Here is a 25956-nt window from a genome sequence, read left to right as displayed (position 1 = left end):
CTATAGCGCAAGCACCGATTGTGTAATGAAAATCTTATTTGCCAGTTTATTTGCAGTTGGCTTGGTGATTTTTCCCTTTATATGATCTTCCCTGCTTGTGACCATGAAATCATCCTTAAAATAGTTCAAATTTAGTGTCTTTGCTAGGATGAAGAGCCCCTGCCGGTTTAGGAAGAAGAGTAGGTAATTATAAAGAAAAATAAAATCAGTCATTGATCCTAGTTATCGTAGCATTGAAATGTTTAAAACAGACAGTGTGTGCTTTGCATTGTTTGATGACTTCATTTTGCATGTGATCACTAAAATAATCGGAGCAAGCAATTCAAAAAACTCGTTAGTTAGGAAAATCTATATGAAACAAAGTCTGTCACAGATGTCTTGTGATTGTGTCTGGGATAACCTTTCAGATATTCATATGATTATTTCCTTTTAAGGCATAGTGTTTACCTTTACTGGAACTGTCTGTCCATATTACAGTTTATATTTTTCAAATGCATACGTGTACAATTACACACCAGAAAGGAGGGTATAAAATAGTAGTAGGTATTATCTCCCAGGAAGTTCTATTTTTATCCCGGTAATTTCTTAATTTACAGAAAGGCAAGTTAAGCAGTTGGATTCTTTCATTTTTTTTTCTTCTCTATGCTTGTTAACACTTGGGTGGCTTGAGCTTTGGTAGAAATAAAGTCCGCTATATACGAACCTTCAAGTTGCAAACTTTGAAAGATGTGAACGTGCATTTGCGTATCCAGTCACCTAAGTTTGTTCACGTGTCTGGCGTACATTGTCACGTGTGTGACAGCTAAGTCTGCGCATGGGCTTAGTTGCTCCGCGGCATGTGGGATCTACAAGTGGTTGTGCTTTTGTGTACTTTACTCTATAGTACTGTATAGAGTAAAGTAGTACAGTGTCTTTATTTCAAGCCCAGCATGTCCAGAAGCAAGTGTAGAAGCTGGTACTACTGTACTTCTCAAGGTACTGTATTTTAAAAAGGTACTGTAAGATTAAAAATGTTTTTGTGTGTGTGTGTGTTTGTTTTTTATGTATCTGTGTGAAAAGTGTTATAAACCTATTACAGTACAGTACTGTATAGCCGATTGTGTTAGTTGGGTACCTAGGCTAACTTTGTTGGACTTAGGAAGGTGCTCTCGGAACAGAACTCATTCGTATGTAGGGGACTTACTGTAGAGTAGATTTTGTCTGAGACTTTAGTCCTGCTAATATCAGATAAGGTGGAGTGACAGATCTGTGTGTGCAACACATTTCTCACTGAGAAGCCATTCCTCCTTTCTTGCATATTTGCCATTAGTGCAACTGAACTGTAATTTTCCTTCTTAGGAAGAGTAATTTGTTTAAGCTTGCTGTTATCAGTTGTTTTACCTTCAGCCTATCTGTGTCTTTATATTTAAAATGTGTCTTTTGTAGACAGCACATGTGGTAGGGTTCTTTTTGGTGTGTCATTCTGCATATATATGCGTTTGTAGAATATATAGTTAAATCTTGGTTTTGAGGCAGTATTACAATCTCTGTCATTTAATTGGGGGTGTTCATTTACATTTAATGTAATTGTTGACATGGCTGGATTTAAGTTGACCATCTTTATTTTTCATTTTTTTCTGTTTTTGTTCCTCTGTTGCTTTTTCCTGCCTTCTTTTGGGTTAATTGACAATTTTTTTAAGGTTTCATTTTATTTCCTTTATTGGCTTCTTACCTATACCCCTTTTTATTTTTTATTTTTTTCAGTGATTGCTCTGGGGCTAACAATGCCTCTTTAACTTACCAAAGTCAGTGAGTACTTCTTCATATTTCATACTTCACCCTGGGGAAGTAATTTTTTTTTAATTTACTTTACCTGTCTTTACTTTCCATCATTATTTTCTATGTATCTATCTATCTATTTATTTATGGCTGCCTTGGGTCTTCGTTGCTGCACGCGGACTTTATCTAGTTGCAGTGAGCGGGGGCTACTCTTCGTTGCAATGCATGGGCTTCTCATTGTGGTGGCTTCTCTTCGTTGCGGAGCACGGGCTCTAGGTGCACGGGCTTCAGTAGTTGTGGTGCGGGCTCTAGAGTGCAGGCTGAGTACTTGTGGCGCACGGGCTTAGTTGCTCCGTGGCATGCGGGATCTTCCTGGACCAGGGCTCAAACCTGTGTCCCCTGCATTGGCAGACGGATTCTTAACCACTGCACCACCAGGGAAATCCTCAATCATTATTTTCTGATCACTTTCCTTCCTAGTTTGGAAGCTTAACAGAAAGTTTCCTGCATGAGTTACAATCAAATGAGTAGAGTCAAGGTTAGAAAAAAAAATTGCAGTCAGTGAGATGACACATCTGGGGACTGCAGTAGGCGAGTACTAAAGTACTCTCCTATCTGTTGCCTTTTAAGACTTAAATTCTTCAATAGGAAATAAGACTTACACGAACTGTGCTGTTCCTGAATTTTCAGTGAGTGACACTGTCTTCCAGAATCTTCTTATGAAACCTTTTAAGTATCCTGTTTAATTAAGGATAGGCTCGTGATAACAATAGACCTTCCTCTCATGCACCCTACAAAGAAAATCAGGTGTTGCATTAGTCATTGAGCTGTTGTCTCTCGTCTCCTAAGCTACTCATTTATACTCTGCTTGGTGATGCTAGGTCTGGGACTCTACACCAGGGCTTGGTAAACTTTTTCTGTAAAGTAATATATGTATATATTAGCATACATTATATGTAGTGATATTCTCTAGGTATATTATGTAAAGTAAATATTTTGGGTTTTGCAAGCCATATTTGGTCTCTGTTACACCTTCTCCTCCTTCCTCTTTTTTTTTTTTTAAATAACAACTCTTTAAAAATGTAGAAACTATTCTTAGCTCATGCTCCAAACAAAAAACTAGGCAGCCAGCGGGGTTGGCCCGCAGACTGTGGTTTGCCAACCCCTGCTCTACACATGTACCCTTTGCCTGCTGCCCTCCCCCTCCCCCCGCCAGCACAGGGCATTAGAGAAAAATTAAAAGGCCTGTGCAGTGAGAAGGGAGTTGATCCTTCCCCTGTTTTATTCTCCATTCCTGTCATCATTGAACTACAATTGTTTTTCGTTTTGGGGGGGCTTTTGTTTGATTTTTGTTTTTGTTTTTTTACCCTGGCAGTGGCAACTGGTTCCAATTTCTAGTTGATGTTTTTTTCACACTCCAGAAGCCAGCCACATTGTATTCTATTAGGGATAGCAGAACCAGCACTTCCTCATCAGAGGTCTGGGTCCCAACTCTGCAGGCCCCTTCTCTGAGCTTCTTGGTTCTAATAACCCCACTTCTTTTCTCTGTTACCTCAACCCTTAGGGATGGCAACTCTTTTCTTGCAGTTGTCTTAGTGTTACTTTGGTGTTTCTGTTTTGCCTTTTCAAGACTTTAATGTACATTTAACGAGTTCACTTTATTAAATTCTCCTTGTTGAACTTTTTGTGATTTCTGTCTCCCTGATTGCACTGTGACCGTTGAAGCTGTACTTGTGGGTTATTCTCCCCTAACTACAGGGGAGGATCGTCTGAGTCCTAATTAGACTTGTCACAGTTGTATAGCTCGAATACTGTCAGGCTGTTTATTATATTAAGAGCAGTTGGTAAGCATCTAGGTTTGAAAACCTTTAGAGAGGATTAAATAATTTGTGTCCTTAAGTTGTCACATCTAAACCTTTATTCCCCTCCTAAGTCCATTTTATTTTTCTTAAAGGGTCAAAGTTCCTTAACTTGTGACTACAGGAGTTTTTATGAGTTTTAGACTGTAGAAAGTTGATTACGTAATCGTAATTTTCTTGTAGGTTTATTATCTCTGAGGATTACTTTTTTTTTTTTTTTTTTTTTTTTTGCGGTATGCGGGCCTCTCACTGCTGTGGCCTCTCCCGCTGAGGAGCACAGGCTCCGGACTCGCAGGCCCAGCGGCCACGGCTCACGGGCCCAGCCGCTCCGCGGCATGTGGGATCTTCCCGGACCGGGGCACGAACCCATGTCCCCTGCATCGGCAGGCGGACTCCCAACCACTGTGCCACCAGGGAAGCCCTGAGGATACTTTTGAGCTTTACTCTTTCCCTTTTGGCTTGAAACTCTGGTGATTTCTGTTTTTTTCCCCAATGGACATTTTCTGTCTTACTAAATACCATATATTTAATTTTAAGATCTTTTATTTATTTGTTTTTTTAATATATATACTGTGTTATATTAGAAACTTTAACCTGAAAGCCTGTATTTAGATTCTTGTCACGGGATAAGTTGTTTCCAATTCTCCATACCCGCTTCGTTTCTTCTACAGGACACAGCCAGTGTGAAATCCTCCAGCAGTCTGGAGCCCAGCCTATTTTGTGATGAAGAGATTCCCATCAAGTCCGAGGAGGTGGTCACGCACATGTGGACGGCACCCTCCTTCTGTGCTGAGCATGCTTATTCGTCTGCTTCTAAGAGCTGTTCTCAAGGTATTACGGCCCTTGGTAGCGGCATGGAGAAGAGAAGCCTGAAACCATACTGAATCTCTCTTTCAGTACAAACCCTGGCAGTGAAATGCGATAGAACCTGAAAAAATGCAACTTTGGAAAAGCCAGTCTCTGTTAGCATTTTTCTGTCATTAGGTCATAACCTGAACATTTCCATAGCATTATTGAATCCCAATTAGAAGGACTTTAGAGGCCCTCTGGTCCCATTCTAGTCCCATTTTATTTTGATCAAATCCCCGATAGGTAGTTATTTATCCTCTATTTGTTTGTTACCGGTTGTTGAGGAACTTGCTGCTTTTTAAGAATATTCATTCTGGTTTTGGAAAGCTTTGTTAGTTTTTTATCCCTTGGTAAGTAATTTCTCTGTTATGTTCACTTTCTTTGTCCCTAGTGAAAGTGAGTCCGACTGCTTTAGGTCACACCTCTGGAAAAGGGAGAGTATTTCTCTCTTCGCGGTGAAATTCAGGATTTTATGGAGCAGCGTATAGCATTCATATGGGGCAGTTATATGCTTAGTTGTTTGGTATTCTCTGAAATGGAGAGAGCGCGGGGTAGGAGATTCTCTCCCATTCCCCTTCCCCTCCAGTCACAAGGTAAAGAATCAATAAGGAACCTGTTGTTTTTTTTTTTACTCTAAACCAGTTTTTTAGAGTGGTCATTAGAATTCTAGGTCTTTCTGTTCTGTATTTTTAAAAATTTTATTTTCACTTTCATACTGATGCAGTGAACCCAAACTTCTAAATTAAATGTTGGAGGAGGAGGGACCATTCTTCTAAATATTTACTTTCAAAACATTACATTTTTTCAATCGTTTTCATTATTTTGTCTTATATTTTGGGGGCAAGGTTCTAGCACCACAAGGAAACAACCTCGGAAGAGCCCTCTGGTGCCCCGTAGTTTGGAGCCTCCGGTGCTAGAGTTATCGCCTGGAGCTAAAGCCCAGCTGGAAGAACTTATGATGATTGGAGATCTCCTGGAGGTGTCTCTGGATGAGACTCAACACATATGGCGGATTTTGCAGGCCACACACCCACCCTCTGAAGACAGATTCCTGCACATCATGGAGGTATGGATCTGAAGCTTACTTACAGTGGTTTTAAAACCACTTAGAACGTCCAGGTTCCTTGGAGGTACCACAGATTGCCACAAGGGGTGGCTGGGTGGGTAGGACTCTGATTGTCCTACTTTCTCATTACGCCAAAGTAGTTCTGCTTTGTGGTTTTCTTTATTGAGATTTTATGTAATATTCAGTTTTTAAAAAGGCCATTTCTGCCGAAAAGAAAGGGAGGTACTGTAATTCACAAGTTGAGAACAACTTCCTTAGCCCAGACTCACACTGGTGAAAGGCCCAAAAGTTAGGCAGGGGGCAATATAGTGGTTGAAAACAGGAAGCAAGGGAATGGTTAAATAGAAGTGGATTGGGTGGGAGGGGGAGTCCACATACATTTATACAATTTACACACTTGTATACAATTATAAATCACACAGTTTCTTATTTATACAGTTTATACATGTTGTTCTATCCATGATCTCATTCGTCCTCACCATAGTCCTGAGGGGGAGGGAGAAAGGAGAGACATGGCGAGTATTTAGCTCATTCTGCCTGTGAAGAAAGTAAGGGTCAGAGACGTAGAAACATGCCTGAGGTCACACGTGGAGTAAAAACGGAGACCTGGGTTCTCTCTCTGGCATTAGACTCCAGTATCCTTTTCATTATTCTTTTCCATGACTGTTTCCATGAGGCGGAAGGTACACTGTCAGCAGCAGTTGACACGGATACGCCTGGGGCACTGTGGTTTGTCTTTGGTTTGGAAGTCAGATTGAGGGTGCCTGACTTAGATAGTACTTTCCAGTCGCAGAGCATTTTCTTCACATCTGTTATCTCATCTGATCTTTATTTCACATATAAGGAAACACAAAGTGTTGAGAAGTTAAATATCTTATTCAAGATGTGATAGACTTAAGACACTTGTAACCCAGTGTTCTTTACGAATCTGCAGATTCTGAGGTTCCTGTCAAAGATATTCCAGTATCACATCTGTGGGAAAATAAATTCTCAAGTGTTATTTCTTAAGTAATTATCAAGCTTATGTTTTTCAGTATTTCTTTTTCTACCTTACCCCTTGTTCTTTCTGTTACTGGACACACTTTTACTATTAAGATCTTTAATGTTTACTACCTTGGCACATAAATAGCAACAATATTAGACAGTTGAGGAAAAAAAAGGCAAGTGTTTTTGCTTCGTGACAGCAACTGTTTTCTTGTGAAAGTCACTGCATACCCTTTGTAATGAGATCATGGATAAAATTTTGTGTTTTGCTGACAGTTTTGATAACTTCGTAACCACCAAGGATTTATTGAGTTAATAAAGAACTTTAGTACTGGTAAATGGAGACCCAAAGAGTTATTACATAATTAGTTAGTATACATTTAGCTTTCTGTGTATGTTTTCATCTCAGTTACGTAGAGGTGCTACAGACTATACTAATATATGCAGACACTTTTTTTTGCGTTTTTTTTCCCTCTGATAAGCTAAAAATAAGTCAGATATTTTATTTAGGGCTTGTCATTATTTTCTACTGTTATCTTCTTTGAATATTATATTTGCCTTCTTAAAATATCTTCAGAATATTTATTGTGGTATAATGTACACAACATAAAATTTATCATTTCAACTGTTTTTAAGTATACAATTCAGTTGTTTTAATTACATTTATAATATTATACAACTATTACCACTATCCATTTCCAGACCTTTAAAATTATTCCTAACAGAAACTCTGTACCATTAAATAATCCCATTTCCCTCCCCCCAGCCCCAGTAACTCATATTCTATTTCCTGTCTCTATGAAATTGCCTATTCCTGATACCTCATGTAAGAGGATAAAACAGTTTTTAAATGTCTTGCTTTAAAATTGTTTCTAATTTTATACTTACGAAGGATGACAGCATGGAAGAGAAACCATTAAAAATAAAAGGAAAGGACTCTTCAGAGAAGAAACGGAAACGGAAGCTAGAAAAAGAACAGCTTTTTGGCGAAGGAAAACAGAAGTCCAAGGAGCTAAAGAAAATGGATAAACCTAAAAAGAAGAAATTAAAATTAAGTGCGGAAAAATCAAAAGAGCTGAACAAACTGGCCAAGAAACTAGCAAAAGAAGAAGAGAGGAAGAAAAAGAAGGAGAAGGCTGCTGCAGCCAAAGTTGAACTTGTGAAGGAGAGCTCGGAGAAGAAGAGAGAGAAGAAGGTGCTGGACATCCCCTCCAAATATGACTGGTCAGGAGCAGAGGAGTCTGACGACGAGAACGCTGTGTGTGCCGCGCAGAACTGCCAGAGGCCCTGCAAGGACAAGGTGAGTCTAGCTGTACCCGCCAAGTATGCGCGGGGACGTGGAGCAGCGGCCGGGCACACCTGGGTTTGAGGTAATGATGGTCTGTTTGGCCTTGTGACGTCACATGTTTAATTCAGTTTCTAGAAACATTTTCAGTTATGAGGCTCTTAGTAGAAGAAATGTTGTGTTTTAGAAATCGTATACGTGGTGATCGTCCTGACCGAGCAGAGAGAAGCTGTGTGGTACCAGGAGCGGTGTGTCTCGTGCGTGGGCACAGCAGGGCTCAGAGCAGTTGTGTCCCTTCCCTGCAGGGTGCCTCGGGGGACTAGACATCTTGTCAGTTAGCCACAGTGGCCCGAAAAGTCCTGGGCCGGTATCCTAAGAGCTGTGGCAAATTGCATTGAGATCAGTTCTGAAGACCTAAAACTAGGAGGTTAAATCTTCCCTTTTGGTCTGTGTCTTATCCACACCCAGCCCTATGTGTACTCTCCTAAATAGAATATGATTGTTTTCACATCTCTTGCAAAAAATAAAGACCTTTAAAGGTATTATTTTTGAAATGTCAGCCCTGAATTCTAAATATTAGCAAGGATATGATAGTCTTTCTTAAGGTAATAATTGATGTTATAAACTTCTGAGAAAGACGGATGGACTTCATGAAAAATCCTAGTTCATTAAATGGCTGAAGGTATCTATTATAGTGTTCCCATCAAGATTATTAGTAAATTCATGGTTTTAATTTTATTATCTCCATACACCACTTGATGTTTAGAATTTTAATAGCTCCTCAATTTGAATATATCAACAGAATAAACACAGCTGCATCACTATTCCCTTACTTTCCTCCTCAGTTAAATACTTGTTAGAGCTTGAAGAGGTCACCTTGTCCAGCCTCTTCATTTCACAAATGATGAAGCCAGGACTGAGTGAAGGTAAATGATGTGACCAAAGTCACAGAGCTCATTAGTGGCAAAACCGAAAGTAGAACCCTGGCTCCCAGACCAGGTCCTCTCCGCTAATATCCCCACCCCTCCGGTAACTGAGATGCAAGTACAAAAACACAGTGCAAAACTAAATGACTCGTATTTAAATTATACTTATTAAAGGTTTTCTACTCACTTTTGGAAAATGAATATATAGTAAAATTTATATCCCATAGTCCAGCTTTCTGAGGACCACAGCTGTAAATATTTTAGTGTGTTCCCTTGCAATTATTTTCCTGTATAGTTTGTTTTATATCGTGTCATACTGTCCACTTTTGTATCTGCTTTATTAGTTTCGTAAGTATTTTTCTATATTATAAATATTTTAAAGCATTTTGGTAGATGCATTATATGTGCGTGTATTATTTTTATCTTTCATTTGAATTTATTCTCATCTGAATCTGTTTATTAAAGAGGCTGATGACAGGTTAGCAGTTTCTCCTTGGGTCTGAAGTATTAGCAGCTTAGTGTTGGCAGGACCTTCTCCCTTTTCTTCCTCCTTTAACTAATTGTATGGCAGTTGGAGGACTGGCAACAGGATATGTTTCTTTTTCAAGCTTTCCTGTCATCCTTCCTACAGTGTTTATATCCATCATGAACCTTTCTCTTTTTTTCTCCTTTTCACTTAATAACCTCTCGCCTCTCCTCTGTTCAGCATTTAAAATACAGTTCAGTTCATCTACTATCCCTGTTCTTTTCCTGTAGCATATAAACGCTACAGGCAGTTTTTTTCTCAGCTGCCATAAAATTGTTAACACATGTCCTGCTTCCTCTCAGCGTGGTCAAGGAGTAAGGTGAGATCATCTGTATGTGAAAGCACTAGTTAACCAAAAATGCAACTTAGGTGTTAAGATGTGATCATTATTTTTAGATGAACCCTGGGATTTACTTCTAACATTATAGGTATTTAAAAAAAAAAAAATCTAGAAAGGGGAATCCCCTGGAAGTCCAGTGGTTAGGACTCCACAGCGCTTCCACTGCAGGGGCCCTGGGTTCAATCCCTGGTTGGGGAACTAAGATCCTGCATGCCACATGGCGTGGCCAAGAAAAAAAAAATCTGGAAAGTTATCATCTACATTTTGATGGAGCAAAAGTAGATTTAGCTGAATATTTAGAGAAAATGTCTATTGTTTAAAACGTACAAAGATTTGTACACATTAATTTGTTAAGATTAGTACAAAAATTGTCAGAACACATACACAGGTGAGCAGGTATGCCTTAACCTGTCAATAGCTACATGAAAGACACTTATATGAATGATGTATTTCTATAATGTGTTTAATTTTAAACAAATTATTTCAGATTATAAGCATTTTGCCCATCATTTCTGTTTTGCAATTTTTATGGTTCTCCAAGTCTGTTTCTGACACCAGTTTTACTAAATGGAAGGTGTGTTTCTTTAGAAACTTGGTAAAGAATTTTACAACTTTCTCAATTTGAAGTATAGTGTTTCTCTAAGGAAAACAAATTAATGCATGGTACGCATCTTCAGAGCAAAAGGATGACAAGAAAAGAATGTTTTTTAAGGAAGTCTGTGTTCTTTAAATATCATGTAGCAAAAAACCCACACAACTTCTTGGGTTCATTTATATTTAGGTAAATGTATTCTAACTAGTAATTACTATTATTTTTACCTAAAAATGTGCAGATTGAGAAAACTTTGAAGGATTACTTAAATGTACCTAGCTTCAATTTCAAGATGTTTTAGAAAGAAAAAAGAAAAATATTATCAGAAAATGTAAAAGGTTTAAAAAAACCCCAAACTATCTCTTCCATCATCAAATTCAAGTTGAAATTAATTTTAAAAATAACAATGAAGAACTGTTTTCAAAAAATTAGTTTTAAGGTTCAGAATCTTTTTCTCCGTGAATTTTGCCACTTTCATTCAATCTTATTGGTACCAAGAGTAAAACGAGTTAATTTGAAGGAGCAAATTCTTTCAAGCTAATATTTAAGTAACATTTTTTCTGCATTAAAATAAATATTTAATCTTACTTATGAAAATAGATTTTTTTTCTCTTTACTTTTTTTTTAACCTTCTTACTATGGGCTTTTTCCTTACCCATTACTACCTCCCTAAGAAGTTTGGCGCGATGAATAAAGAGAAACTGTTTATAAACTTCTGTCTCTCACTTTTACTATTTGTTAGGCACTCTGATTTTTTAAAAAATAAATAAATTTTATTTATTTATTTTTGGCTGCATTGGGTGTTCGTTGCTGCGCACGGGCTTTCTCTAGTTGTGGTGAGCGGGGGCTGCTCTTCGTTGCGGTGCATGGGCTTCTCATTTCGGTGGCTTCTCGTTGCAGAGAGTGGGCTCTAGGTGCATGGGCTTCAGTAGTTGTGGTGCGTGGGCTCAGTAGTTGTGGCTCGTGGGCTCTAGGCGCGCGGGTTTCAGTAGTTGTGGCGCGTGGGCTCAGTAGTTGTGGCTCATGGGCTCTAGGTATGCAGGCTTCAGTAGTTGTGGCGCACGGGCTTAGTAGTTGTAGCTCACGGGCTGTAGAGCGCAGGCTCAGTAGTTGTGGTACAAGGGCTTAGTTGCTCCGCGGCATGTGGGATCTTCCCGGACCAGGACTCGAACCCGTGTCCCTTGCATTGGAAGGTGGATATTCTTAACCACTGCACCACCAGGGAAGTCCCAGCCACTCTGATTTTAAAAGATTTTTGTGGAGAGTTGTCTCAGCAAAAGTGTTTGCGTTATCAGTGGCTTTATCATTCATATCTCCTTTTGGCATAGGTAATCAAAGGTTGGATTACCTGAATGAGAGACACACACAAACTGGTGATGTTATGATAGGGTGACCAACTGTCCCAACTTGCCTGCGACTTTCCTGGTTTTAGCACCGCAATTCCTGTGTTTTGGGAAACCTGTTAATCTTAGGCAGACTGGGAGGGTTGGTTACTTACTGTTAAGATCACCAAAAAAACATACACAGGGATTGTGAACATATGTCATACTTGATTAAATTGTTTTAATTTTGAAATCTGGCTTTTGCAAGAAACTTCGGTGCAAAAGAGATTGAATGCCAAAATAAAAAGAGCTCAGGTGGGTAACTAAGCTAAGACTGTCACTAAATCACGAGGCTTTCTTTTTTCCCAGTGCAGTAATATGCGCTAAGAAATGAACAAAAAATGTAATGTGCCAAATATTTTTTCTTACGTGTAAATATGAAACCATATAGCAAAACATGAAATGTCAAACTAACATTGTATTTCTCATTGAAGCACACATTTCCCCCAATCCAAACCCAGTAAGCTATTTTTACTATAGTTAAATGTCTTATCAGTTAATATCTGAACAGCTCATTGCTGTGAAGCTTTTCAGGAATTACTTTTTTTTGATTTGATAAGTATATCTCCCAGAAATACTGAAAGGGGAAATGACTATTAGAACTTACTATGCGGTTAGCCAAATTCTTTGTTCTTGAGTGTTCAGGCTACTGCATAGTCTGCAGGTTCAGTTGACATTCCAGACAAAAGTAGAACTGGATTTTGATTGTAAGTAGATGAACATGATAGGAAGATATTCGTAAAGAGGGCTATTTTTTAAAAATAATTTTTTTTATTTATTTATTCAGTTTTGGCTGCGTTGGATCTTCATTGCTGCGTGTGGGCTTTCTCTAGTTGTGGCGAGCGGGGGCTACTCTTCGTTGCGGTGTGTGGGCTTCTCATTGCGGTGGCTTCTCATGTTATGGAGCACGGGCTCTAGGCGCACGGGCTTCAGTAGTTGCGGCGCATGGGCTTCAGTAGTTGCGGCTCGCGGGCTCCAGAGCGCAGGCTCAGTAGTTGTGGCGCACGGGCTTATTTGCTCCGCGGCACGTGGGATCTTCCCGGACCAGGGCTTGAACCCGTGTCCCCTGCATTGGCAGGCGGATTCTTAACCACTGCACCACCAGGGAAGTCCAAGAGGGCTATTTTTTCCCTGCTAGATTATTAGGGTAAATTGTTGTGTAACAGGTAGGCTGGGATAGTATCTCAAGAAAAGTTATATACTTTTTTGGGATGGTGGGAGAGCTGGGCTTAGGAATGGACCTCTAGCCAAAATCACAAAGGGAAATGTTGTCTTCCTTATTTGAAAGACAGCAATAGATATGATTTTGGGAGACCGGAAGCCAGGGCGTGTAGTGCACAATTAGATTCTAAAAGACATGGGGCCGCTTTTCTCGGCAGCAAATAGTGGTGAATTGGTAACCTCTTACCCGGTGGGGGCTGGACTGGGTTAGATAACTGGAGGCAGGAGTAGTTACCTGTTGACTCAGGGTTGTCATAACCAGGTTGGCACCTCCAGGCTGGGTGGCCCAGAGAAGCACAGCTCTCCCAGTTCCGCTGATCAGCTCCAAATAGCCGGACAGTTGGGCTGAGCTCACCCCCTGTCAGATTAGCACTTTATAAATCTTCACCTGCTGGTAGCATCTGTATTTTTGAGTCATTGTCTCCCTTTTCTGTCTCCAGGACAGTTTGCCACAGCAGGGACATTTAGATCAGTTGTTTTCTTCACTGCACAGACTTCAGAAGCTAAATATCACACAAACAATTGCAGAACAAAACCACAACTTATGTCAGGAAGTAATTAAGTCACTCCGAACTTACAGAAAGCAGGATCACGTAGTGCCAGCGATGGTCAAATTTAGAATATTTAAGAATTACCTGGGAGCTGGTCACAGTGCAGGATTCTGGTTTGTCCCCCAAGATACTCTGAGTCTGTGGGTTTGGGCTGGGTTTCAGCTACACGTTTAACAGACGCAACAGGTGATTCTGACGCAAGTAGTGCCGCAGGCAGTTACTTGAAGGTGCAGAATGTTTTGTGGAAGGTAGGACAGTGAGTAGAGCCAGGAGACTGTGATCTTAAGAAGTGCCTTCAGTGTCCCAGGCTGGGGACCAGGTGTCTTGCCAGACATTATTTTACCTGATCCTCTAAATATCCTGTGAGCAAGATTTGATCTCCATTTTACAGATGGAGAAATGGGGCCTTAGGGAGATTAAATGACTTGCCTCAAATTTTACAAAAGAACTCGAGGAACGGTGAAAGCAGAAAGATTATTTTGACAGATGATTTCTCCCACCCTTTACTAAAAACCTGGAAACTACTAACCAGGAGTATCACACTTTTGATAAGTTTTATAGTATACGGACAGATTTTGAAAACTCCTCACTTTTCCTGAGACTCATTTCCCTACAGCCCAAACCTCCTTCCTCTGTTCTTTCCCATAAGCTGTACTGAAGAACTTAATTGATCCCTTCATACTCCATACTTTGCCCTGTTTTCTGGCAAAGCTCATTGTTGTAAGTGACTTCCTTGCTAGTGAAGTTACCAACTTCTGCACTGGGGAGAGAAGGGCAAGCAGCTCTTTGATCTTAAAGGTCCTAATCCGCAGTGGCGTAGCTGTAAAAACGACCCCAGTCAGCTGCCAAATAGGAAAGCCCCAGCTCACCTCACTGTTAACTGTGTGCCCCAGGCTTAAAGTCAGCAAACAACAGTCCTTTTCTAGCCTCCTGTAATCACAGTGTTCTCTGGAGGGTCCGAGCTGCCACCGACCTGTCAGTTACCCAGACTTTAATTTGAAACCTCAGAGTGATCTGTTGACCTGTGTCTTTGACTGTTTTAATTGGCTAATTTGTAAGATTTGACCTCTGATATTTGCTAACTTTTTATAGGGAGTTGTATTTGTAACGGAAGAAGAGAAGAATAAAAAATATTAGTTTAAAAAGTGGCCTATGTGACTGCTTTTCTAAAAAGGTATTTAATGCTCTTAGTACTTTGGCTTATCTCTTTGAAATAAAGCTAATACACAGGATTGCCTTCACATTGTTGTACTCTTCTTGATTGATACTTGCATTGTCTTAGAGCCTAGAAATTGTTAATATTAGCTAAAACTACTTGGCTGCTCTATTAGAAGTTCCTTTTTTGTCAGATTTTCTCAAACATGTTTCTGCCTCACTAGGAGCCCCAGGTATTTATGAGGTAATGGAGTACCTAAGAGGCCTAATTTTGTGGACATATTATGGAAAAAATAATTTGGGGGTATTAACTTCCCAGCTTCTTTCTTTAAAAAATAACCCCGTAAGAAGTCATTGTCTATCTCTGGGCATCCCAATTATTTGCTATCATTTAAGCCAAGAAAGCTCTTTGGTTTGCTTGTATTCCAGGCTTAATGTGTATGTAACCTAAACATTCCCTGATCTTGTCTCCAACAGGTAGACTGGGTGCAGTGTGATGGTGGCTGTGATGAGTGGTTTCACCAAGTTTGTGTGGGTGTATCTCCAGAAATGGCTGAAAATGAAGATTACATCTGTACAAACTGTGCAAAGAAGCAGGGGCCAGATAGCCCAGGTCCAGCAGCACCTCCTTCTTTCATAATGAGCTACAAGCTACCAGTGGAGGACCTTAAAGAGACCAGTTAGCAGGTGCTGGGTTAGCTTGGGACATGGGGGAAAACGGACCACACAGAGACCGTAGTCAGTAGAGTGGTTTACATCCACTCAGAATGTTGCTTCCAAAGACGAATGGCCTTCTGAGCAAGTCCTCCCAGCCGACTTCCTCTTTGCATGGACGTGGGATCTGCGTTCTCTGTCAGCACATCTGTGCCGAGGGTGTCTGCTTTGGTCCAGCAGCCAGTGTTTCAGTTCGTGTCTCCTCTGAGATTGCTTGTCACATTAAGGCCAGACATTTGAGCGCTAGGGTGGCTGGTTGGCATTAATGCGTTGGTGTGCTGGCAGGGCAGGTAGGCTGCGGCTTCTGGCCAGTTGGTACTAGTTAGAGGTTTGCAGCCAGCGCCACCCAGAGGTGCTGATCCCTTGGATCTCCTTAGTTAGGCCAGTGAGGGAGGAGTAGAGGTAGCAGTTTCCTTCCACCTGCCCTGGCATTTGACGCCCTACACATCCAGCTAGGAGAGGGCCAGGGCTGAAGTTAGTCCTGTTAGAGGCCATGGGTGGTGAGTGGCACAGCCCGTAGACCTCAGCTCCATGTGCTTGTCTGTACCAAGAAGAAAACCCCAGCTGAGAGGCAGATCACCTCATCTTCCTAAGGAGGAGGATGGCATCTAGTTCAGAAGTCTGACTAGATTGGATTCTGGGAAGAAGAGATTTTATTTCAAGGCAAGGAGCCTTTTTTTGGCTTTGAGAAGTCTTGCTGCCTTGGGTCTGCATTTTAAAGAAGAGCAGGTACGTGGATCCAGGCTTCTGCGGTAGCAAAGAAGACAAGTCAGAACGTTTTACTGAGCCACAGCGGTGCCTGCTTTTCGGGGAACCCTTCATTCACAAGTGCACCAGGTGCCACCAGGCTTCAGGCATGGCCCCAAGCAAGACCAGCAAATAACAACTCTTGCCTTGCAGCCCGGCCCCCACTGGCTGTGGTTTCCAGGACTGGCCGTTTCTGACCGTGGCCCGCGGCAGATGCTGTCGCACAGCACGTGGCTTCATCAGAGGACGTGGGCTTAGAGTACCTCTGGGTGACAAAGTTGTTTTAGTAAATCCATTTTTTAAAAAAAGAAAAAAGGACTTGTTTTTACTTTTTTCTAAATGTCTCTGACTACTGACTGTTCTATAAATAGATTATTTTTCCTTTTTTAATATACATATATGAATATATATATATATATATATATATATATATATATATATATATATATATATATATACACACACACACACTGTTACCAGCAGCTTATGACAGAGTTTCAGCATCAAAAATCCATTTGGGGGCTTGCTTTCTCATCTTGCTTTTTAATAAAGGAATCCCATTCCTTCCTTGTAGTACAAGGAGTTAGCACTTCCTTCTCCATCCTAGCCCAACCAGATCTTCCATCTTGGTTTTGTTCAAATAGGTAATTATATTTCGTTTGTGTGTTGGGACTTGTGTCCCTTTCTGTGGGGAAACCTGGTCATACTGTATCTGTGATGGTAGTTCTGTTTTGTACGTGAAAGTTTGGAACTACGGTGCTGTGTTCTCCTCCCTCCTGTTGTGTTCTGTGTCCTTGTGAAGGTGTTAGGTAAGCTGTATGGAAACTCTTATTAGAAGGGGACTAATTTTTTTTTTTTTAGGACAAAAAACCCAAAAACCCACCAAACAAACTAAAAATGGTGTTTTGTCTTCACTATCCTGTGTCCCTTTATTTTGGTTTAAAGATCTGTGGTTTGACTTAAATTCATCAGTTTTCCTTTTAAAAGGGGGGAGCAGGGTGGGCCCAGAGAGCAGCTTTTAGTCTTGTCTTCCCTTTGTGCCCCGATCTCTTTTAAAGAAATGTCTTCTAGTAACTAGAAGTGAAATGTACTGTCCAGTCACAGTTTGCGTGGGTATGAGATTTAACTCAAAAGGCATCTTACTAAAAAAAGCAAAACCTTTCCTATAAAATCTAGTTTCTGGAAATGCTTTCTCTACGGTTCTACTACCTATTTTTTAGTCATTTCTTCCTTAATATCATATAACGTTTTGAGTGTCTTGGCCTGTTAAGAGGTTCATAAGTGTTGGTGTGCATGGGTCTTAAAATCTCATCTCAAGTGTGTGTATGATTTAAGATTTCAATGGAAAGTACAAGGTAACTAAGTAACCAGTTTCATAAGTTATCATTTTGCCAGTCTCTCAATACATAAAGATATTACTACTTAGTTAAGAATTTCATCTGGTTGATATTATAGAAGAAAGCACAATGTTTTTTGCCGTTTGGTCTTCTCTGTAAAAGTCTTCAAGTGCTTGTGGGTTAAAAATTGAATGCAGTCTTAAGTGATGGCTGCCCGGAATACATTTTAAAATATCTTGTTTTTCCTTCATTCCTCAGCTATCAGTGGAGGGGCATGAGGTGCTGAGAAAGACAGCTAAGGTGCTCTGCTGCTTGGAGTGTGGTGGATGGATAGAGGGCTGTTTAGGGAATAATTTATGTTCATAATAGGTATTTGCCTGCATATTTGACGGAGAGAAAAACGCAAGGCAGTCTCCAACCATGAATAGCTCCCTGTTTATCTTCTCCAACCATGAATAGCTCCCTGTTTATCTTCTGACATTTTGAAACTCAAATATATCATTTAATTGATACTGTGGGATTTTCTGTATTTATTTGAAAGTCACAGAGGATTTGGTCTGACTTCTGACCATTTAGACCAAAGGTTGAGAACAGATGAGAGACAGTTTAAAAGAAGAAAGAGAAAAGAAAAATATATAGAAATGTGTAATTTTGTAATTAGTGAACTAAGATTCATCTGTTAAAGAAATGACGATGTTTTTTCACTTAGAGGAAAGTACTTATTTTACAAAGTAACTCCATTCTGCGGTGTTGTAACATTTCATATTAAAACTTGATTTAAAATGTTTCTTTACCCTTCCTATCTCCTCAGAGTCGCAGTTCTGCACCACTCGTTCTTTAACTTATTCGTTAATTCTTTCAAAGGTATTTCTCACCACGTTCATTATAAACCATTTTGGCAAAGGTTATAGGAAGGAAGATGAAAACTGGTAGGTCAAGAGTAGGTCCTCGGAACCGCGCAAGTGCAACGACAGCTCTCTTGTGGTCCCTCCAGCCGGGGTTGGCCTCGCTGCCTGTAGTGACCCTGCAGAGATGTGTGGAGACGCAGGGCCAGGCTCCTTCCCGAGCTGCTGCCTCCCAGCTCTTCCTGACTCACACGTGGGCATCACGGAACAACAGCTACTGCAAGTTACGCTTCAGATAATTGAAACGGCAGATGTGAAACCTGGGTCGCCCGCGATGTACTTGAATAATCAAAACCCCAGCGAGGGCTGACCTGTGAGATGAGAACGATTTCACCTGTGCTTCACTTCTCTACTTTTGTCTTTGACACACGTCCAAGAAATGTCAGTTTGTTTGTTTCTCTTAATTTTTAGATTCTGATGCAATTCAGTGGGTATAAGAGAAACTCCCTACTTGGCAATATTTTAATTCTACAGTACATTTGTGTGAATATCAGCCAGTGCTTAAAGTAGGAGGGTGAAACGGAAAACTGAGAAAGCCCTTCTTTCAGAGGGAGGGATTATCCACTTTTTAAGGAGAAAGTGGCAATTTGAAGGGGAATTTGAAAATTGTGGGAAAATTAAGCAAAGACCCACACGTAACCAGGTTCAGTAAAGGTATACATATGAACTAGCTTCATATGTGTGTAAAAAGTTGCTTTTGCAGTACGTCCTTAAGTATAAATTTTTAAAAGCCGGCAATTGGTTTGCCTTTTACCTTTTGAAATCCCACTTTTTTGTTTGCTTTTAATTAAGGCATATCATTACTTTGGATGTGGATGTGCCGTGGCATTTAGTATTTACAGCATGAGAAGGAAAGAATGGATATTAATATATTTTGGAATTCTAGTCTTCTCTTGGTCTGGATCGTATCCAGTCACCACTATGCAACGAATGATGTGCACTGGGAAAGGATGTGACGGGTTTTTAAAGATGTGTCCTGCTTATTCTTACTTTTGCAATACTCCAAGATGTCTAAACAGGAATGTCTTTTGTAAGCCTCAAGACCTATTGATTATTCTCTTACATGTTTAGTTACCTGTTAGTGAGACACTTAAATATAATATAGACTCTAATTTACCAGGGATTTTGGTGGTGCCTTATGAAAAGTATAACTTGATTTCTTGTTTTCTGAGCATGTTTTGCATTTCTTTTGTTTTCTGAAAGAATGTTAGGTATAGTTATTTGCATTACATCTAAAAAATTTTTAAAAATTGTGTGTGTGCTCAGGTCCCCCCTACCCTGTCATTCATATTGGTGGCAACTCTAAGTGGTAACCAAGTAAAGGTAGATTTTGGTAATTGATCTGAGAGTCACTTTTAACCTGTTGCAGAACAGTTTCTAATGTGCATTTGCTCTCTATAAAACAAAGAACTGGCCTCAAATAACTTCACCAGTGGTGTGATTAGCCTGTTACATTGCTGAGAATAGTGTTTGCAGAAAGCGTGAAGTAGAAGTGATTCCTGCAGATTTCATGTCTCTCTGTTTTCAGCAAGAGTCCAGCGATGGCCAACAGACATTTTCCCCACCGTTGATTTCTTAAGCTGTTTATCCCTTTGTAGCGAACCAGTGATAAAAGCAGGAAAGATGAAGAAATACTTCCTTTTTCCTTTGGCCTCCTAGTACTTAAAACTAGCTCAAACTGCACCTTACACTTCAGAGAAGTAAATGGCCCTTTTGCTCATTGCCAAGGTTATCAGGTCATGCAGGCGAGGGACAGATCATTGCTGAAAATGTTAAGGTTCTGCCTGCAGTGAAATTGGCCTCAAACATGAAGTGTTTGATTGTGTATATATGTGTTAGGGAGGAGAATTAGTGGGAAGAAGGAGGAAGAAAAAACTGGTTATCTGAACTTGGAAAGGAATTTTCTTGCCAACAACAACAAAAAAACCATGAAATTTCATAAGATTGACAAATTTTGTGTGTGTGTGTGTGTGTGTGTGGTACGCGGGCCTCTCACCGCTGTGGCCTCTCCGGACGCGCGGGCTCAGCGGCCATGGCTCACGGACCCAGCCGCTCTGCGGCATGTGGGATCTTCCCGGACCGGGGCACGAACCCGTGTCCCCTGCATCGGCAGGCGGACTCTCAACCACTGCGCCACCAGGGAAGCCCAATTCTTTTCTTTTTAAAAGTTGTGTGGAATCCACCCAGTTTAGACCACGTATTTCTTGGGGCCTTGGCATTGTGGTTGATACCAGTACGTTGAAGATCCAGAATCTCTTCATGGAAGCTCAGCCTTGCATTGGGAAGTCTCAGATAACACGACGAGCGAACAATACAGAAGAACACACTCGAGGACTGTATGCTGTGACAATACAATTTGGAATTTCTTGACTCTTCTCACCTATTTGCTCTTTAAAGTGTGTTTCTGCCCTGCTTTTAGTAGGCAGAAAGATGATTTAATGTTTCCATGTGACAAAGTCCCATGAAATTTCTTTACTAGGCAAGGATTTTCTCTAAGCTCGTCTGTGGAGCCAGGATGTATCTTTGTTAATGCAAAATAAAGATGCCACAGACAGCCTTAAAGATGGTTTGGTGGTTCCAGCTGGTGAACCTTGTAGTAAGGAACTCTGATGAGTTGCCAGGGACATAGCGGTGAGCTCAGAATCTAATGTAGTTCAAAAACAACACCCCCTCAAAACAAACAAAAACTTCAAAAGCCCAGGTGAGGACTTCAGGGTTACATAAGAAAGAATGTTGGATTTAGGAATGCACTGATGTGGGTATTAGCTCTTTGTATGACGTTCTGTTGCTTACTTCCCTTTTTGGAATCTGTTTCCTACCATGTGTGGGTTAGTTCTTGTGGATACAAAGACATTGAAGTTACAGCCCTTCTCCTTGAAGGAGGATAAGGCAGACGTTTCTAAGGATGTTTCTTACAAAAACTTTGATGGAATTGAGAAGGGAGGATAGTAGAGAGGTTTTGGACATGTAGTCCAAATTCCCATTCCGTACTCCTGAGGAGGGAACGTGCAGGCTCTACTGAATATTCTGTTGTTAGAAAATGTAAGTCTCGGTCACTGACGTTCATATTAGAGCACACCCGTGGTCTCCACTTGGGTCTGAATTTTGCGGAGTTCATCAGGCACTTTGACGTATGCCCCAAGACCAGTATCTTGCTGTGCTATTCAGTAAGACGAGTGTATCAGACACTTTCCGACAGACCTAACCGTGCCCCTCCCTCCTCCTGAGTTGGTAGCTACCTGGTCTTAGTGAGAAATTCGCGCGCCCGCCCCCCCCCCGCCCCCTGCCCGCCAAAGCATCGGCCCCTGCCCTCCTCATTCTGGGCCCCTTTCTGCTGAGACCAGTAGGCCACCCGGGCCCTGGTGGCTTTAGTCTCCTGACTGAACCCTGCCATCCTTTCTACTTGGCACTAAGCTTTGTGGTCGGTTGTTTCTCCGTCACTCTGGCCCTGCAGGAGCTCGTCCCCGGTCGGTTCCGCCGTCCGATGTCGTCGCTGCTAAATACTGCCGAGTACACGCCCTTGATGGGTATAGCTCTACAAACTGACTCAAGGAGGCCGGCTCTCAGAGCAGGGCAGCAGCCCTGAAGGTCCAGCAACCCCTTCCATTCTTTTTTTTTTTTTTTTTTTGAGGTACGCGGGCCTCTCACTGCTGTGGCCTCTCCCGCTGCAGAGCACAGGCTCCGGACGCGCAGGCTCAGCGGCCATGGCTCACGGGCCCAGCCGCTCCGCGGCATGTGGGATCCTCCCGGACCGGGGCTCAAACCCGTGTCCCCTGCATCGGCAGGCGGACTCCCTAACCCTTCCATTCTTAAAGACACTTCAGACCTTGGTCTCTTGTCCAGTCCCCATCCCACCACCTCTCTTCCTTCAGCAGAGGCCTCCCCTGTAACACGGAGGAAACTGAAGCTAGCAGGGCGGCTTGGCCTCCACATCTGTGTCAGAACAGGTGTCTGTCCTCTGGCCAACACAGACCGTAGGCAGACGGGCGAGCCGTGAGTCCCATCCCACGTCACCTCCTCAGAGACCTCGCCCCCTCCCTCAGCGCGTGAGCTCAGGTCTCTCCCGCTGACGTGCTCCTGACCCTGGCTCCTTCTCCTGCTCTCTTGGTCCTTCCTTTGTAGCCAAGCCCCGTTTGTCCCCACACCTCACTTTAAGATCCCTCAATCTACGGTAACCTGGACCCTCCTCTCCACATTCCACTGAGGCTGCTCTCACGGAGGCCATAACTGACCACATGTTGCCAAGTCTGGTGGGCACTCCACTTCGTATATGACATCTGACACTTGTCCACTCCCTTGGTGAGAGACCTCCATTGGCTTCTTGGCCACTACATTTTCCTAATTTTTCTGCTCTGCAGCTGCTCGTTAGTCTTCTTTTCTGTTTACCCTTCGAACAGTGTCATCAGAGGCTAATCCTCTATCTCCTTCTCGGGTGCCCTCGTTCCCCGCCCCCGCCAGCTAACACTTTAATTCAGCTGTTTCCCAAACCAAAATCACCTGCCCAGGCTGACTTGCTCTGCTCTTCAATCAACTGGTAAACATTTCCACTTGTATTTGTTTTAATCACTCCAAACTCTTTGTGTCAAAACCTGAACTTACCACTTTCTCACCCCAAAACCAGTTCCTCTCTATACCCTAACCGAAAGCACAGCTAGGTGCCCAAGCCAGAATTCTGCAAGCCATCCTAAGTCCTTGCTGACCGCTCGCTTCCCGTGAGCAACGAGGTGGTCACTAAATCCTTCAGGTTCACTCCCATCTTCATCTCCGTCTCTTCCGTTCCTGTTGTGATGCATCACTTCAAGTTCTCACCACTCTCGCCTGTTTTTTCGGGCTAGTCTTTAGTCTGGTCGATCTCCAGTTGATCTTCCAAATTTCTACAGAATAAACCGTCTAAAGAGCTGGTATGTTCAGTGCGTTGTTCTACGGAATCTGCTCGTGTTTATCTTTCTACATGCATCTGCTTCCACACACTCTCAGCCGCTGTACTTCCGACACATGGATTTTCATTTCCTAAACACGCCAGGCTTCTGTCTCATTTTTGAGGTGCGGGCTTAAATGCCACCTCTTCAGAGGCCCCTGTTCTTTCACAACAGCTTGTTCTGCTCCTTCATGGGACTTTGCAGCATGCGACATGATTGTTTATAAATTCCGTGAGAGCAGGGCCTTTGTTCCCTTTATCTCCATACCCAGCACCTAGAACAATAATACCCTGTGTAGAATAAACATCCAGTAAATAACTTGAGAGGCTGCTGGTTTGTGCCTGTGTTCCTCGCTGTACCTTCACTCTCGCTCACCCTGTACATTACTCTGTGCCTTCGTACTTTCTCTTTCTTCAAAGTTCAGCACACCCCAAACCTCTGCTGAGAAGTCTTTTCACATCACTCCTCTCCTCCCGATCTGGTTTAGATGGCCTTTCATGGAGCTCTGATAACATTTAGATTTACAGCTTCTCCAGGTGTGGTCCCCGGATCCGTAGCATCAGCATCACCTGGGAGTTTGTTAGAAATGCAGATTCTTGGACCTTACCCCAGACCTTCCGAGTCGGAAACTCCAGGGGCGGGGCCGACAACCTGCATTTGAACAAGCCCTCCAGGTGACTGCATGCAGTGCCTGCTGGCATTGGAGAACCACTCAGTCACTGCATTTGTATCTCCAGGATTAGCACAATGCCTAGAACAAGATTATTGTAAAGATCTTCCTTGCAGAGAACTGAAATCCATCCTCCTGTGGCCTTCCACGGCAATCCTGATTCTTTAGAGAATCTGAAAACTAGTTCAACTGCCCTTGTTTGGTAGCCTTTCAGTGTTTAAGGATAGCCATTATTTCTACTTCCCGACCTTCATCCTCAATCTTCCCGTTTAATATTCTTTCTCATGTGCTGTGACCGAGTGCCTTCAAATTCAAACTCATTGGATTTATCTGAACAAACGCCAACGTACTTCATACCCACCTTAAGCATATATATTCAGAGCATCCTTTTAGCTTTCAAGCTACAGTTCTAAAAGTGGAGCCATATGTCTGTATAGTCACCCCAACACGGTGGCATTCGCGATGACCATGACAAGGTCCCGTTGTAGAGTTGGGGATGGACAGTGGAAACCAAGGGTGGTCCAAAGCTCTGTATATGCTCCATCTCAGAGAACCTGGCCGTGGTATCCCGCAAGTCATTTTGTAAAGTGGTTTCATATCACTGCATTGGTGGTTCTCAGCCGTGGTGGCACACTTGAATCGTCTGGAGAACTTTTAAAAACCATTCCTGCCACTCTCGCCCCAGACCAATTGAATCACAGTACCTCAGAGTAGAGCCCAAGCAAGAGTATGTTTTGGACCAGCTTTATTGAGGTATAGTACCATGAAACTGTCTTACGTACAAGTCAGGGATTTTCAGTAAATTTACAGAATTGTGCAGCCGTCACTCCAGTCTCACTTTACAGTGTCTCCCTCACCCCAAAAAGAAACTTCATGCCCGTCCGTGTCACTCCCTGTCCCCACTCCCCAGCCCCAGGCAGCCACGAATCTACTTACGTTTCTATAGATTTACCTTTTCTAGACCCAAGCATTAGGATTTTTAAAAAAGCTTCCAGGTGATTTTAAAAATGCAGCCAGGGTTGAGAATCGCAGCACTAAATGCATGATAAGGAAGCAGTGGTTTCTTCAGAACTGTGTGGAAGGAGGGTATTTCACACATTTTCACATTTTTGTCTCCCTCTTAGCCGGCACAGGTAACGATTACTAGTATAAGATCATTAACTTGATAATGGGAGTTGATGGGCCATTCTATTATTTTCCCTTTATACCTTGTAGTATCAAATTCAAAATTGCCTCCCATGCTCTCCCCAGGCTATTTAAAAACATCTCTAGTCTGCTTTTTCCCCTTTGGTTCATGAATTAACAGCGACGGAAGTTCTCTTAGAGCATTCTCCCTGAGATGATGATGTCTCCAAAGATGATTGCGAAGTATCTGTGTCGATCCCATGCATAAAGTTACTTTCCTTTAAGAATCTTTCACATTGGTGTTTATCAGATGTTTTGCTGTCTGACTAACTTCTCTGCCAAATATAGATTTTTTTCTTTGTAAATACGCTAATATTTCTAAAAATTGGGGGGGAAATATATTTCTTGTTTTTTAAATAAACAGTACATGAACATTTGTTTCAGAAATATTAAAAAAAAAGAAGTAAATGAAAAGTCATCCTCCACCCAAAAATGACCACATTAAGATTTAAGCAAAGTTACTTTCAGACAGCTCCCTTTGTATATTTAGGTATGCGTATCTACAGATATGTACACCTTTACATGAATGTACCGCTTTGTAACTTGCTTCCTTTACTTAATGTCAACATTTGTATATGACAATAAATATAGATTTGTATTGTTTTTAATGGCTGTATAGTTTTGCATTCAATGGAATCTTAATGATTTTTAAGAGTTCTGTATATTGAGGACATTATTTCTTTGTCTTGTGTTGCGAAATTTTGACCACCTTATTAGTCTTTTAACCTTATTTATATTTTTTCTTTATAGACGTTATTAAATCTCATGCTGTAAACTTAACCTCTTTAATTTTATAATTCCTAATTTTCCTGACATGCTTAGAATGACCTTCTCTTCTACAAGATAATAAAAATACCTCCACGATTTTGTTTAGTACTTTTTATAGTTTTATTGTCTACACTAAATTTTTGTTCCATCTTGAATTAATCGATGTGAGGAATGACACGTTTCTTTAGATTATTCCTCTCTTGGCTACGTTTCTCAG

At 41.5% G+C, this 25956-nt stretch overlaps 1 protein-coding gene across 3 annotated transcripts in view; it reads left to right on the top strand.

Moving 5' to 3' along the window:
• Nucleotides 1-25574, top strand: part of KDM5A (lysine demethylase 5A) — an 84388-nt gene extending 58814 nt beyond the window's left edge. For 2 of the 3 annotated variants that reach the window (XM_019925926.3, XM_019925931.3), the window contains 4 exons: nucleotides 4289-4448; nucleotides 5312-5532; nucleotides 7409-7816; nucleotides 14972-25574. In XM_019925926.3, the coding sequence (XP_019781485.1) occupies nucleotides 4289-4448; nucleotides 5312-5532; nucleotides 7409-7816; nucleotides 14972-15178 (996 nt within the window). In that variant the 3' untranslated portion in view covers nucleotides 15179-25574. The remainder of the gene's footprint in view (nucleotides 1-4288; nucleotides 4449-5311; nucleotides 5533-7408; nucleotides 7817-14971) is intronic. The other variant, XM_019925933.3, reaches the window with a different exon arrangement.
• The last annotated feature ends 382 nt before the right edge of the window (nucleotides 25575-25956 follow it).

This window comes from Tursiops truncatus, chromosome 11 (assembly GCF_011762595.2).
Source record: "Tursiops truncatus isolate mTurTru1 chromosome 11, mTurTru1.mat.Y, whole genome shotgun sequence".
NCBI lineage: Eukaryota > Metazoa > Chordata > Mammalia > Artiodactyla > Delphinidae > Tursiops > Tursiops truncatus.
The sequence above is the reverse complement of the archived record's forward strand: the minus strand, read 5'-3'. Positions and strand labels throughout refer to the sequence as shown.